At 47.6% G+C, this 13,043-nt stretch overlaps 1 protein-coding gene across 1 annotated transcript in view; it reads left to right on the top strand.

Moving 5' to 3' along the window:
* HK3 (hexokinase 3) overlaps positions 1-13,043 on the top strand; it is a 51,702-nt gene that overhangs the window by 15,138 nt on the left and 23,521 nt on the right. Inside the window, 11 exon segments of the mRNA XM_020998646.2 lie at positions 1,818-1,838; positions 1,840-1,981; positions 2,325-2,398; positions 2,400-2,480; positions 2,836-2,955; positions 3,104-3,199; positions 9,737-9,836; positions 9,917-10,100; positions 10,378-10,533; positions 10,769-10,832; positions 10,834-11,003. Coding sequence (XP_020854305.1) covers positions 1,818-1,838; positions 1,840-1,981; positions 2,325-2,398; positions 2,400-2,480; positions 2,836-2,955; positions 3,104-3,199; positions 9,737-9,836; positions 9,917-10,100; positions 10,378-10,533; positions 10,769-10,832; positions 10,834-11,003 — 1,208 coding nt within the window.

The raw sequence follows: 13,043 nt of genomic DNA on the forward strand, positions 1-13,043 counted from the left end.
ACAGGAGAGGTAGATATGAGACCAGAGATGGTAATTTAAATCCATGGGAGGCGATGAGATCACCACATGCAGTAATGTAGAGAGTAAAGAAAATGCAGTAAGAAAGCAGGGATCCTCAGCAGTGGAGCTCTGGGAGTGGGAGTGGGAGTGGAATGGGGGTGGAACTTCCACCATGGGTGGGTTGTCTCTCTAGTTGCCTACCTCACCTGAGTTTGCTCCAGGTTCTGGAATCCCTAACTGTGGCTCTGAGCATTGATACTCATGGAGAGAGTGGTTTCACTGAAGTGTAGGACTGAAAGCCAGATTAAAAGTAGTGAGAAAGGAGACGAGAAAATGGAGACGGTAAGTATAGAGTGCTTTTGCTGAGAGTCTGGTTGTGATAGCTTGAGGGGATGGCAGTTAAGTGAAGGATTTTTTTTTAAGCTTGGGGAGGACTTGAACTTGTTTGAAGGCAGGAGGGGAGGGAACCAGAAATTGAAAGAGGTTGAAGATAACACAAAGCAGGGATAATCAAAGGAGTCCATTTCCAGAGGAGATGGGAAAGTGTGGGGTCAGGGACACAAGCCAAATCATTGGCCTTGGCTAGAAAGAGGGTCACTTCTTCCTTAGAGACTGGAGCAAAAGAGAGAAGAATACAGGATGATGTGGAAGAGTTTTGAGATGTAGAAAAGGGGAAAAGAGGAAGCTTACGATGGAAGGTAACTATTTTTTTTCAGTAAAGTAGGAAGTCAGGAAATTTATTAAGAGGGAGCACAGTATATGGAGATTGAGGAAAGCAATGGTTTCCCCAGCCACTGTGGGGAATGAGATAGAGAATAAATCAGTTGAAGATAAAAGAGGGGGTTGGGGAATAGAAGGAGCCTCTCTCTTTCCCTAGACCCCAGTCCTGATGGTTTGTGGCTGCGTATATGTGTGCAGAAGCCTGGTGTCACATAAAAAAACTGTATTTGGAGAGAGAAATCCATTCAAACCCTAGTTCTGTTAAAGTTGCCTTGCTTTGGGCTATCCAGTTTCTTCCTCTGGACTTCAGTGCTCTCATCTGTCAAATGAAAAGTGTTAGATGATCCTTCCAATCCTTTCCAGCTCTAAATCTCTGATTCCAACTGTGTGCCCTTGGACAAGTCACTTTGCCAAGACTCAGTCTTTCTTTCTATAAGAAGGGAGCGGTAATAGCTCTCTATCTCACTCCCGACAGTGGCTGGGGAAACGTTTGGTTTCCTCAATCTCAATACACTCTTCTCCCTCTTAGCAAATTTCCTGACCTCCTACTTTACTGAGAAAATAGTCATTTTCCATCATGAGCTTCCTCTTTTCCCCTTTTCTATATCTCACAGACTTTACCTCACAGACTTCTTTGGAAGGAAACAAACATCTGTTAAGCACCTACTGTGTTCCAGCAACTGTGCTAAGCACTTTATAACTGTTATCTTGTTTGATTCTCTCAATAACTCTGAGAGGTAGGTGCTATTGTTATTCCCATTTTACAGTAGAGGAAACTGAGGAAAACAGAGGTTAAATGACTTGCCCAGAATCTCATAGCGAAGTAAGCTTCAGAGGCAGTATTTGAACTTGGATCTTCCTAAACCCTGTCCCAACACTCTATCCACAGATAGAGCCTCTTTTGAGGAAGTGTTTTATAAACCTTTGCAGACTCTAAGCATGAGCTACAGTGGTTGTTACTTCAAGGTGAGAGGATGGAAGCCACTCGTCCCAGGCCTTTGGGAGAGGCAGCTGATGCGTGAGTGGCAGATGCCAGCCCAAGCCCAGGCTTTTGCCACGTGCAGGACGACCCCTGCTTGTTCATCCTCTTTCTCCAGGTGCAGCAGTGCCTGAAACAGTTTTGACGTGAGGGAGGAGCAGTTGCGGCAGATCCAGGCAGCTGTCCTGCGGGACATGGAGCGGGCCTTGAGTGGGCAGACGAACCCCTCTCCCACAGTCCGGATGCTGCCCACCTATGTTCGGTCCACCCCCCACGGCACTGGTGGGTTTCAGGGCTTTGGTAGGATCAGGCCCCAGAAGCAGATGTATCCCAAGAGCAAGTCGCTCCTGACCCCAGCTCCCTGAGCCAGGCCCCAGGGCCAGGGTTTGGGACCACAGAGAAGGGCCAGTAGATAGCCTCTCTCTCTTCTTTCTTCTCTAGCAGCTATGCCTCCAGCTTACTATTCTATACCCACCCTGGGGAAGGTTTAGTGGGCGAGGCAGGAAGGCAAGGGGCTAGAGATAGGGGAGGACTTATGGGGGAGGGCTCTCCTGGGAAGGGTAGGAGCAGGAAGCATCTTTCCTGTGCATATTTCTCTCTTCCATTCTTCCATCCCCAACCCCAGAGCAGGGCAATTTCCTGGTGTTGGAGCTAGGGACCTCAGGAGCTACTTTGCGGGTGCTGTGGGTGACACTCACCAGGCATTTCTGGCCCGAGAAAAGAACCGATAAGCTGGGAGTTCACCATCCCCATGGAAATCACACTTGGCACTGGTCAACAGGTAAGCCACTGGGTCTGTAATGGCCATACACTCAGGGACCAGCATGTCTAAGGAGTACCCTAAAAGCTCTGGCAATCCCTGGGGGGACAACTTGATGTCCAGTGTCCCCTGGAGGCATATTATATGTTGGGCCTTTCCAGAGGCCTGGTCTCTGGCTGTTAGGCCAGATGGTTTGGGCAGAATGGATTGGTGTGCAGTGTTCATGTTCCTAGAAGCTGAACTTTGTCGAATGGCTGAGGGATAACCACCATGGAGGTCAGAGCCTCCCACTGCACTGTGGCCTGGCCTCTCCTCTTCCTCACTTGTCCCTGGTTTCCCTGATCTCCCCCAGCAACCTCACTTCCTGTTCCTACAGCTCTTTGACTTTGCTGCTGGCTGCTTGGTGGAATTCTTGGAGCGGCTGAAGGTGGGGTCCCAGCCCATCCAGCTGGGCTTCAACTTTTCCTTCCCCTGTCACCAGACAGGCCTTGACCAGGTAAGATGGGGGAGACTTGTGGGCTTTCAGCCTATGGTGAGTTAGGAACTGGCTGCCAGCTCCCTTGATGAGCATCTCCTAGGGGAGGGAAACAGAGGGATGGCAGCAGAAAGGATTAATTAATTGCTCCTTTTTGCTCCGTCCCCAGAGCACCCTTATTTCCTGGACCAAAGGCTTCAGGTGCAGTGGCGTCGAAGGCCAGGATGTGGTACAACTGCTGAGAGAGGCCATCCAGAGGCAGGGGGTGAGAAGGGGGGGAAGGGTAGGGGGAATTTGGGTAAAGAAGATACCCTGGAGCTGGGGGTGCCAGAAATTCTACAAGTATCCCCCAGCAGGACAGTGGGGCTGCTTGTGTATGCACGCATGGAGGGTTCAGTCCTGGTCCTGCTAATCTGCTAATTTTGACCTCTGTGAACTTGGGCAAGTGAATTCTGCAACTGAATCTCTGGGTCATGATTTTTTCCTCTGAAAAATGAGGGAGTTGGACTGGATCATCTCAAAGGTTCCTTCTAGCTCTAAATGGTGAACTATGAGCATGTAGTTAATTAGCCAGAAGAGATATGGTGCAATGGAAAGAACTGTGGATTTGGAGTCATGAGATTTGTGTCTGAGTCACCCACTTAACTACTATGTGACCTTAAGCAAACTATTGCCGTCTCTGAGCCTTAATTTTCTCTTCTGTAAAATAAGGAGATTGAAATAGATGATGTCTAAGATCCCTATGTAAGGTTAATACTTAAAGAAATTAATTCAGGCTGTTCACTGGAAGGTCAAATGCTGAAGCTTAAATGCTTTGGTCGCATAATGAGAAGACAGGACTCACTAGAAAAAAACTCTGATGTTGGGAAAGATGGAAGGCAAAAGGAAGAGGGCATGGCAGAGGCTGAGATGGATAGACAGTGTCATGGAAACAACAACCATGATCTTGGACAGACTTTGAGAGATAGTGGAGGAGAGAAGAGCCTGGTGTGCTTCATGGAGTCATGAAGAGCTGGGCATGAGTCAACAACAACAGTGTTTCTATCAGCTCTGTAGTTATTACTCTGAGTATTATCCTACTACGAGCCCGGTCCTCTTAAGGGAGACAGAAATGATTAAGCCTTGGAGGAGCTCACAATATTGAGGAGATAATATGCATGCAAGGCCTTCCTAACAACACCAAGCAGCCTTTGCTACAGGCCTAGGGAGTAACAGTCAGTGCTCTAGGGGTTCAGAAGAGAAAGGCATCAGGTTGTGCTGCGCCAGCCAGACCCCTTCAGTCTCCTAGCCCTAAAATTCTCTAGTTGTGTGGAGTTGAGCCTCAGACGACGGGCAGGGTCTAGATGGGCCCACCAGAGGGGATGGCAGTGATGGGGGTGCAGACGTGGTGTGCAGGGGATGTAGGAAAGAGAGCAGGGAGACCAGCCTGACCTTAACTTGGTTAGACAGTGGCATGAGGTGAAGGCATAAAAGTAAGGCGGGACTGGACTATGTGTTGCTTCAGATGTCAAACTGGATCATTTGGTCGGTACTCTGTAGGTTGTATACTCTATGGGGAGCCATGGAAGGTATATGACAAACATGACATTTTAGAGAGGAAAACCTGGTTGTATGCCCAGTGGAAGGAAGAGAGACTGGAGATCGGAAGAATGGCTAGGAGGTAATTATAGTAGTCTAGGCAAAAAGCTGTGAGGGCTTGGCCTCAGATAGTGACTAGGAATAAGAAGGGTTGGGCAGATGGAAGAGAAAAAACTTTATAAGACTTAGTGACTGCTGAGACGTGTGTGAGTGGGTGGATGTGAGTGTAAGAAAGAAAGTCAGAAGCGATACTTGAGATTTTTAGCCCAACTGACCAGGAGAATGGTGATGCCATTGATAGAAATAAGGAAGTTAAGGGGAAGGATGGGTTTTGGGGAAAAGCTAAGCTCCCTTTTGGACATGTTGAATATGAGGTGCCAGTAGGAGTCCAGGTTGAGATTTCTGTGCTCAGATAAAGGATTGGAGGAAGAGATAAGGAAGTTGGTTGGAGATAAGAGAGAGATTAAAAAAAAATCATTGGAGTGGATGACTTGGCAAGGGATGGGATCAGAAGGGAGGAGAAGGACCACTGGCCTTATAATACCATAGGTTACCATAGAGTAGCTATTTACAAGAGGAAGCTAGTTTGATGATTCAAGAAGCTGGTGTGTTTGATAAATAATATAGCTAAAGAAAAAATGGGAGAGGCCACAGTAAGGGGGCCAAGAAGAATACACAGGGGTAGGAGGAGATCTAGGCGAGGGTAGTATCATGGAAAGCAAGGCAGGAGCGGGTGGTTGGCAGTGTCAGCTGATACAGAAATGTCCAGGAGAATGCAGGCTGAGAAAAGATAATGAGATTTGATGACTGGGGGGTCATGAGTGACCATGGAGAGAAGGGCTTCAGTATGGCGATGGGGACTAAAGCCAAGTAGCTAGTTGTTGAGGCAAGAATGATGGCTCGTGGAAACTTGGGCTCACAAGCTGGGAGAGACCTTAGACTCTAAGGCTTAGAGTGTATTTAAGGAGGTAGAGAGGGTAACCACTTAATAGAAAAGTATGACAGTGAATGAAAGGATAGAAATAGAGTGGTTGCTCAAGGCAGGGGGTGGGGTAGGGTGGGTAAGGCACCATTTAGAGAAGATTTTTTTTTTCCAATATAAGCAAGATCTGAATGTGTTAGAAGGCAAAGGAGATGGTTCTGGTGCATCTCCACACTGGGGGCGGGGACAGTTGGTATGGCTTCTTGGCACTGTACGAGAAAACATTCATCTGATAATTGGTAAACCTGATGTTTGTCTATTAAGACAGCTAGCTAGAGAGGATCTACCTGGCTTCCACATATGTCCTGAAGAGGAACAGTGCCTCTTGGGTGACTTGTAATCTTTTCCACTCTCACCCATCATACCCATTCCATTTAATTCAACAAACATTTATTAAGGACCCCTTACAATGTGCAGGCATTGTTAGGTACTGGGGATGCAAAGACCCAAATAACAACAAAGACTCCTTCTCTTAAGGATCTTAAAATCTTCAGGGGGAATAGAATATGTACACAGATATAAATAAAAGTAATTTAATTAAAGTGATCTAAGGATCTGGAATAAGATGGATCAAGAACAGCCTACAGTAGAAGGAAGGACCTGAACGGAGGTATGGATTTGAAGGGATGGATGTGAGGAGGGGGGACATTCTAGACGTGGGGCCATGCCCGTGCAAAGGCATGGGAGGTGGGAAATGGATACTGTTGGCAGGATAGCATATTGTTTAGTTTGGCTGGAATGTAGAATTTATAAAGAAGAATGTTATGAAATGATGCTTGAAAGGTAGGTCTGAACTGGATTAAAAAAAACTTTAAATGCCTGACTGAACTCTCTGTATTTTATCTTTAGAGGCCATAGGGAATCACAGGAAGAAAGTTTTTGAGCAGGTAGCTGGACTTGCATCTTAAGAATATTAATTTGGAGGCAGTTAGCTGGTGCAGTGGATAGAGTACCAGCCCTGAAGTCAGGGGGACCTGAGTTCAGATCTGGCCTCAGAGCAAACACTTGACACGTACTAGCTGTGTGACCTTGAGCAAATCACTTAACCCCATTGCCTCACTAAAAAAAAAAAAATTAAAAAAAAAGAATATTAATTTGGCTGTTATGTGGAGGATGGATGGGAGAGGGGAGAAACTGGAAGCAGGGAGACCAATTAGGAGGCTATGGAAATAATCCAGGTGAAAGCGGATAAGGGCCTGAACTAGAGGGGTGGTGTGGGAGTTGGGGGAAGAGGGAAATGGATGTGAGAGATGTGGGGGGGGAGGGTAAAATGACAAGACTCAGCAACTGATTAGCTCTGGGTTTGAGGGAAAGTGAGTTTTATTCCAAAGTACTAGGAATAGTGGATGAGAATTGCAAAGAGACAAAATTTAGGCTTGGTGTCAGGAAAAGCATCTTGACAACAAAAGCTATTCCGAAGTGAAGTGGGCTGCCTCAGATGTTGACTATGTCACTCCTCCATTGTGAGTGGAGAGAAGGGGATGAATGTGGGAGATGCAGTGCAGATATGACCCATAAGGCTTGGCAGCTGACTGGATAGGGGAGGTAAGGGAGAGGGAGTGCCAGGCACTGTGCTAAACAAGTATCTCATTCGATCCTCACCACAGCTCAAGAAGGTAGGTGCTGTTTTTATTCCCTTTTACGGTTAAGGAAACCGAGGCAGATAGAAGTTAAGTGACTTGCCTAGGGTCACACAGTTGGTAAATGTCTCAGGAAGAGGGAAGAATAGAGGATGATACTGAAATGGTGAAACTGGATGTCTGGAAGGGGCAGCTAGGTGGCGCAGTGGATAGAGCACTGGCCCTGAAGTCAAGAGGATCTGAGTTCAAATCCGGCCTCAGACCAAACACCTGACACTTACTAGCTGTGTGATCCTGGGCAAGTCACTTAACCCCAATTGCCTAACAAACAAACAAACAAACAAACAAAAAACTGGATGTCTGGAAGGATTCTGCCCTCATCAGAATTAGGGGGAGTATGGAGAAGGGATGGGTTTTGAGCAAATATAATGAGTTCAGTTTGGATAGATTGATGTTGAATCCAGCAAGCAGCTGGCAATGCTGAACTGGAGTTCAGGAGACATGTTAGGGCTGGATATATAGATCTGAGAGGTATCTGCATAGAGACAAGAAGTGAATCCATGGGAGCTTATGAGATCACCACGAGGGCTTGGAATAGAGCCTTAAGGAGCAGGACATGGGTGTTAATTCAGCTGAGGAGACTGTGTTAGCTAGGTGTGGCATGCATCAAGATAAGAGCGGTAAGAGATTTATGCCTGGCTGCTGTCGGAACTGGCTTCATGCGCCATCTCTTTGTTTCAGCATCTGCTTGTCTAAGGAGCCCCATGCTCCCAGACTCCTCTTAACCAGCCTTCCTACTCCTGCCAGAATAATCTTTGGTTTTTAAATCAGTCAATCAGTAAGCATTAATTAAATACCTACTATTTGCCTGGCACTGTGAACTAGATGCTGGGGATACAAAGATAAACTTGTCCTCATTCTAGCCTTTTACAATTTGGTGCCAGTCTGTTTCTATTTCCAGGTTTATGGAGAATTATACTCCTTCACACACTTGACATTCCAATCAAATTAGCTTCCTTGCTATTCCTGAACAGAACATTCATCTCCCATCTCTATCCGTGCCTGGGTTATACTCCTGCCTCACGTTCAGCTCCAGAGAATCCCTACCTTCCTTCCAAACTAAGTTTTAAGTGCCACCTGAAGCTTATCTCCTCCTTCCTGGTGCAAATCTTCCCTGTCCCCACCCCCACCCCCAAATCGTTTTTTGTTTGCTTTGTAGATATTTCAATTACTTTTCTGTTTACTATTGTTTCACCCCTAATAAAATGAAAGCTTTTTGAGGTCAGAGGCTAATTTCATTTTTGCTTTTGTATCTCCACACCTAGCACAATGCCTGGCACATAATAGGTCCATAATAAATGTCAATGGAAGGTTGAATGAATTGATAGGTAAGGGCGAGCCATTTACTGGAAGAGACGGTAGAGATCATCTTGTCCATGTCCTTTATTTACAGAGGAGTAAATGGACTCAGAGAAGTTACTTACATCGCTTAAGGTCACAGACGTCAGAGTCAGGATTTGAAGACAGGTTTCAATACACCAGTCGCACTTCTTTGCCTCTCGCTCAAGGCCCTCTACAGTCCAGCACCATCTCATCTTTACAGACATCTGCTATTTCTCTCCTCTCCAAACTTGTCTGTCCTGGTCATACTGGTTGACCAGTTGTTCCCCAATTATGTCTCTATGCTTGTCAAATTACAATCTATTCTTTTTTTCCTTTAAATGTAATATTTCATTTTCCCCCAATTTCATGTAAAAACAATTTTAACATTTTTTTTTAAATTTTGAGTCCTAAATTATGTCCCTCCGTCCCTTCCCCCATTGAGAAGGCAAGCAGTTTGACAGAGGTTACATACATGTGCTCTCATTCAAAACATTTCCATGTAAGTCATGTTCAATCCATTCTTTAAAGGCTGACTTAAAAGCTACCTTCTCCAGGAAGTCCTCCTCAATCCTCTGGTCAGAAACAACTTTCTGCCAAAGGGCACTCACTTCCGAAAGTCTTCATTTACGACTTTAGATTGTAATAAGGCCTTATCTGGGTTTGTGTCAGCCCCAAAGGCAGAAGGAGAAACAATGGATAGAAGATGTAGAGACAAGCTCTGGTTTGGCATCAGGAAAAGCTTCCTAATGATGAGAACTCTCTGAAAGTGGAATGGGTAAACTAGGACTGAGTAGGTTCCCCATTCTTGGAACTTTTCAGGCCTCCACTCCAGGGCAGTTTGTTGAAAGGACACCTGTTCAGGTATGAGTTAGACTAGGTGAATAACAGAGTCTCTTCCAATTCAGACACTGTGCAAACAGCAGGTGCCAAATAAATGTTGAATAAATGATGTATTAACTTTTATTGATTCCAAGAATGTGCATCAAAATTAGATTCCAAGGGGCAGCTAGGTGGCACAGTGGATAGAGTATCAGCCTTGGAGTCAGGAGGACCTGAGTTCAAATCCAGCCTCAGACACTTGACACGTACTAGCTGTGTGACCTTGGGCAAGTCACTTAACCCCATTGCCTAGCCCCCCCCCAAAAAAAAATTAGATTCCAGTCATGATATAGCACCAAGTGCCCAGAAATGTATCTGATGGGCAGTGGTGATGGCATCATGTCTCCTCACTCTGTCCAGTCAGGCTCTGACCACCCTCTACTGACCTCTCTTTCCCCAGGCCTACAACATTGATGTGGTGGCTGTAGTGAATGACACAGTGGGCACCATGATGAGCTGTGACCCCAGGCCTCAGGCATGTGAGATTGGGCTTGTTGTAGGTGAGGATGCTTCTGCTTGGTGGGCTCATGGGGGTGCCCACTCACCTGCAGAGCCTGTAACCAGTCCTCTCTGGCCACAGACACAGGGACCAATGCCTGTTACATGGAGGAGGCCCGGCATGTAGGGGAGCTGGGGGAAGACCAGGGCCGTGTCTGTGTCAACGTTCAGTGGGGTTCCTTTGGAGATAGTGGGGCTCTGGAGTCTGTGCAGACGCCCTTTGACCTCCAACTGGACCAGGAATCCTTGAACCCTGGGACTCAAAGGTGATGCTGGAGTTTGGGGAGGATTGAGATGCTTTGTTTTCTGTGTCCTAATCCATCCACCCCTCCCTAACACCTGTTCACCCTTTTGAAGAAAGTGAGCAAATGAATGTTAGTGCCAGGTCTCTTTGGGGGCGGGGCCTTGGTTTGTTGGGTCTATTTCCTCCCACCCCAACACCCCCTCCTCTCTAAGAGCTGAGTCCACTGTGCTCATTTCGCTTCCCTGCCTTGGGGACAAGCCTTGTAATGCAGTGGTCCCCTTTCTGCTCCGGACCCCTAGGTTTGAGAAGATGGTTGGGGGTCTGTACCTGGGAGAACTCGTTCGCTTGGTGCTGATCCATTTGGCTGGCCAGAGGGCCCTTTTGGGGGGCATCACCTCCCCTGCTCTGCTAACCCGTGGGTCTGTGCACGTAGAGCATGTGATGGAGATCGAGGAGTGAGTTGGGGGAACATTGGGAGTCCCTGGCCTGGAGGGAAATGTGTATGTCATGGGGTAGGTGGGGGCAGGGGAGGGGAATGGGAATAAGGATTAAGGGCAGATGATCCATGGGGCATCCCTTTTAGCTGATACTGATGCGTGGCCCCTCCTCAGCACCCTAATTGCAGGCCTATGGTGATGAGATTTCAGGCCTGGACATCCCCGGTCACAGCTCTGTCTCTTCTCTCTTTAGCCCCTCTCACGGCAGGGCTCGGGCCCAGGCAGTGCTGCAGGGGCTGGGCCTGAACCCCAGCGCCCCGGGACTGTGAGCAGGTACAGCAGGTGTGTGGGGCTGTGTCTGCCCGGGCTGCCCACCTCTGTGCTGCTGCCCTCTCCGCCATCCTTGCCCGAGTGAAGAGCAACCAGGAGAGATCCCATCTGGGCATAGCTGTGGCTACAGGGGGCCGTGTTTATGAGCAACATCCCAGGTACGTGGACTGGGGCGGGATGAGGGTGGGGGGGGGAGTGGGGGAGGAATAGGGGGACACAAATCCTAGAATCGTGGGCCCTGGAGGTGGGAGTGTCCTTGGGGGTGATCTGTTCCAGGAGGAGAAAACTGAGAGCTAAAGAGGGGAAGGGATTTGTTCAAGGTCACATAGCTGATAAGAAGCAAGTCCAGGAGTTGAACCCAGGTCTGCTGTCTCTGTTCCTTAGTTTTCCCCACCCCTAAAGTCATGACTGAAGCTTTGATTTGGTGGGGGAAAAAGAGGAGGATTGCTTCAGGACCCTTCACCGAGTGTGCAGTTTTAGCTCTGAAGCAGGGGTAGGGGCAGGTAGGTGGCGCCGTAGTCAGGAAGACTCCTAGTTCAAATCCAGCCTCAGACACTTCCAGCCTGTGTGACCCTGGGCAAGTCACTTAACCCTGTTTGCCTCAGTTTCCTCATCTGTAGAATGAGCTGGAGAGGGAAATGGCAAACCACTCCAATATCTTTGCCAAGAAAATCCCAAATGGGATCACAAAGAGTCGGACACAACTAAACAACTACAACTAAACTCAATGACAACAGTTGGGGGTAGGGGCTGCTATGTGGTAGAGGAGGCTCTATTCCCAACCCCTCCAACCCCTCCCCCCCCACCATGATCCCTTTCCCCACTGTTTTCCACCCAGTCTCCTTCCCACCTGGGGGTCCCAGGCCAGCTCAGCCATTCCATTGTCTCATCTAGACAGATGAGGAACCAGTCAATCAACAAGCATTTATTAAGCACCAGTTGTATGCCAGGCAGATGTGCTAGGCTCTGGGGATACAAAAAAACAGTCCATGCCCTCAAGGAGCTTACACTGGATCAGAGGAAACAACATGTACAAACATAAGTAAATATAAAAACTCTTCAGAGTCACTGCATAGTAACTTGGGTGGGGGGAGGCAGAGAGCCAAGAAGTCTTGGTGCAGGTGGTAACACGAGCTGAGTTTGGAAGGGATCTGGGGATTCTGAGGGCCAGAGGGGAGGAGGGGGGCATTGCTGCAAGGTGGAAAGGAAGGGAGATGGGAGAGAGGAGCTCGTGGATCAGGAATAGCTAACCGGTCAGTTTGGCTGGAATGAAGAGTGCCTGGAGCAGAGGGATGCATAACAAGCCTGGAAAAGCAAGCCAGAGCCAAACTGTGAAGGGCTTTGAATGACAGAGTAAGTTGTCTTTCATTCTAGAGGCAATTAGAAGCCACCAGAGCTTTGGGGGACAGGGAGGGTTGTTGCCAGGCCTGTCCTTTAGGAGGATTACTTGGGAAGCTGGCTAGAGGATGAAGAGGGAAGAAATTGGAGGCTGGGAGACCGGTGAGGAGGTGATAAGGATCTGAATTAGTGTTGGAGCTAGGTGAATGGAGAGTAGGGGCAGATGTGACAGATGTTGTGGAGACAGGATTAACAACACTTGGCCACTGACTGGATCTTGCAATGGGGAAGAGGGAAGGGCTGAGGATGACTCAGGTTGAAAACTTAGGTTACTAGAAGGATGGTGATAAACATGACTGAAATAAAGCAGGTGGGAAGAGGCATAGGTTTTAGGGAAAGTATGAGTTCTCTTTTTGCTATGTGAAGTTTGATGTTTCCCCTGAAAGTCCCTGGCAGAGGTGATGGTCTCAAGATAGAGAATGAGACATACTTTCTTATAAGTGGCTAGGGTGGGAATTTCTTTTGCTTGACTATGTATATGTGTTATAAGGAGTTTTTTGGGTTTGTTTCTCCTAGGGAGGTGTGTGGTGTGTGTGGTGTATGTGTATGTGTGTGTGTGTGTGTGTGTGTGTGTGTGTGTGTGTGTGTGTGTATCTGTAGCCAAGGAGGGGGGATGGAAGAAAAGAAATGATTGTTAATTGAACAAAACATTTTTAGAAACAGATTCCCTGTGGGAAATGCCAATAAATAGTTGGTAATGCTGGCTGAGCTCAGGAGAGAGAGTATAGGGATGGATGTGTAGATCTGGGACTCATTCATTGGCATAGAGATGATTATTAAACCCATGGGAGCTGCTGAGG

This window comes from Phascolarctos cinereus, unplaced genomic scaffold, assembly GCF_003287225.1.
Source record: "Phascolarctos cinereus isolate Bilbo 61053 unplaced genomic scaffold, phaCin_HiC Scaffold_2;HRSCAF=192, whole genome shotgun sequence".
Lineage (NCBI taxonomy): Eukaryota > Metazoa > Chordata > Mammalia > Diprotodontia > Phascolarctidae > Phascolarctos > Phascolarctos cinereus.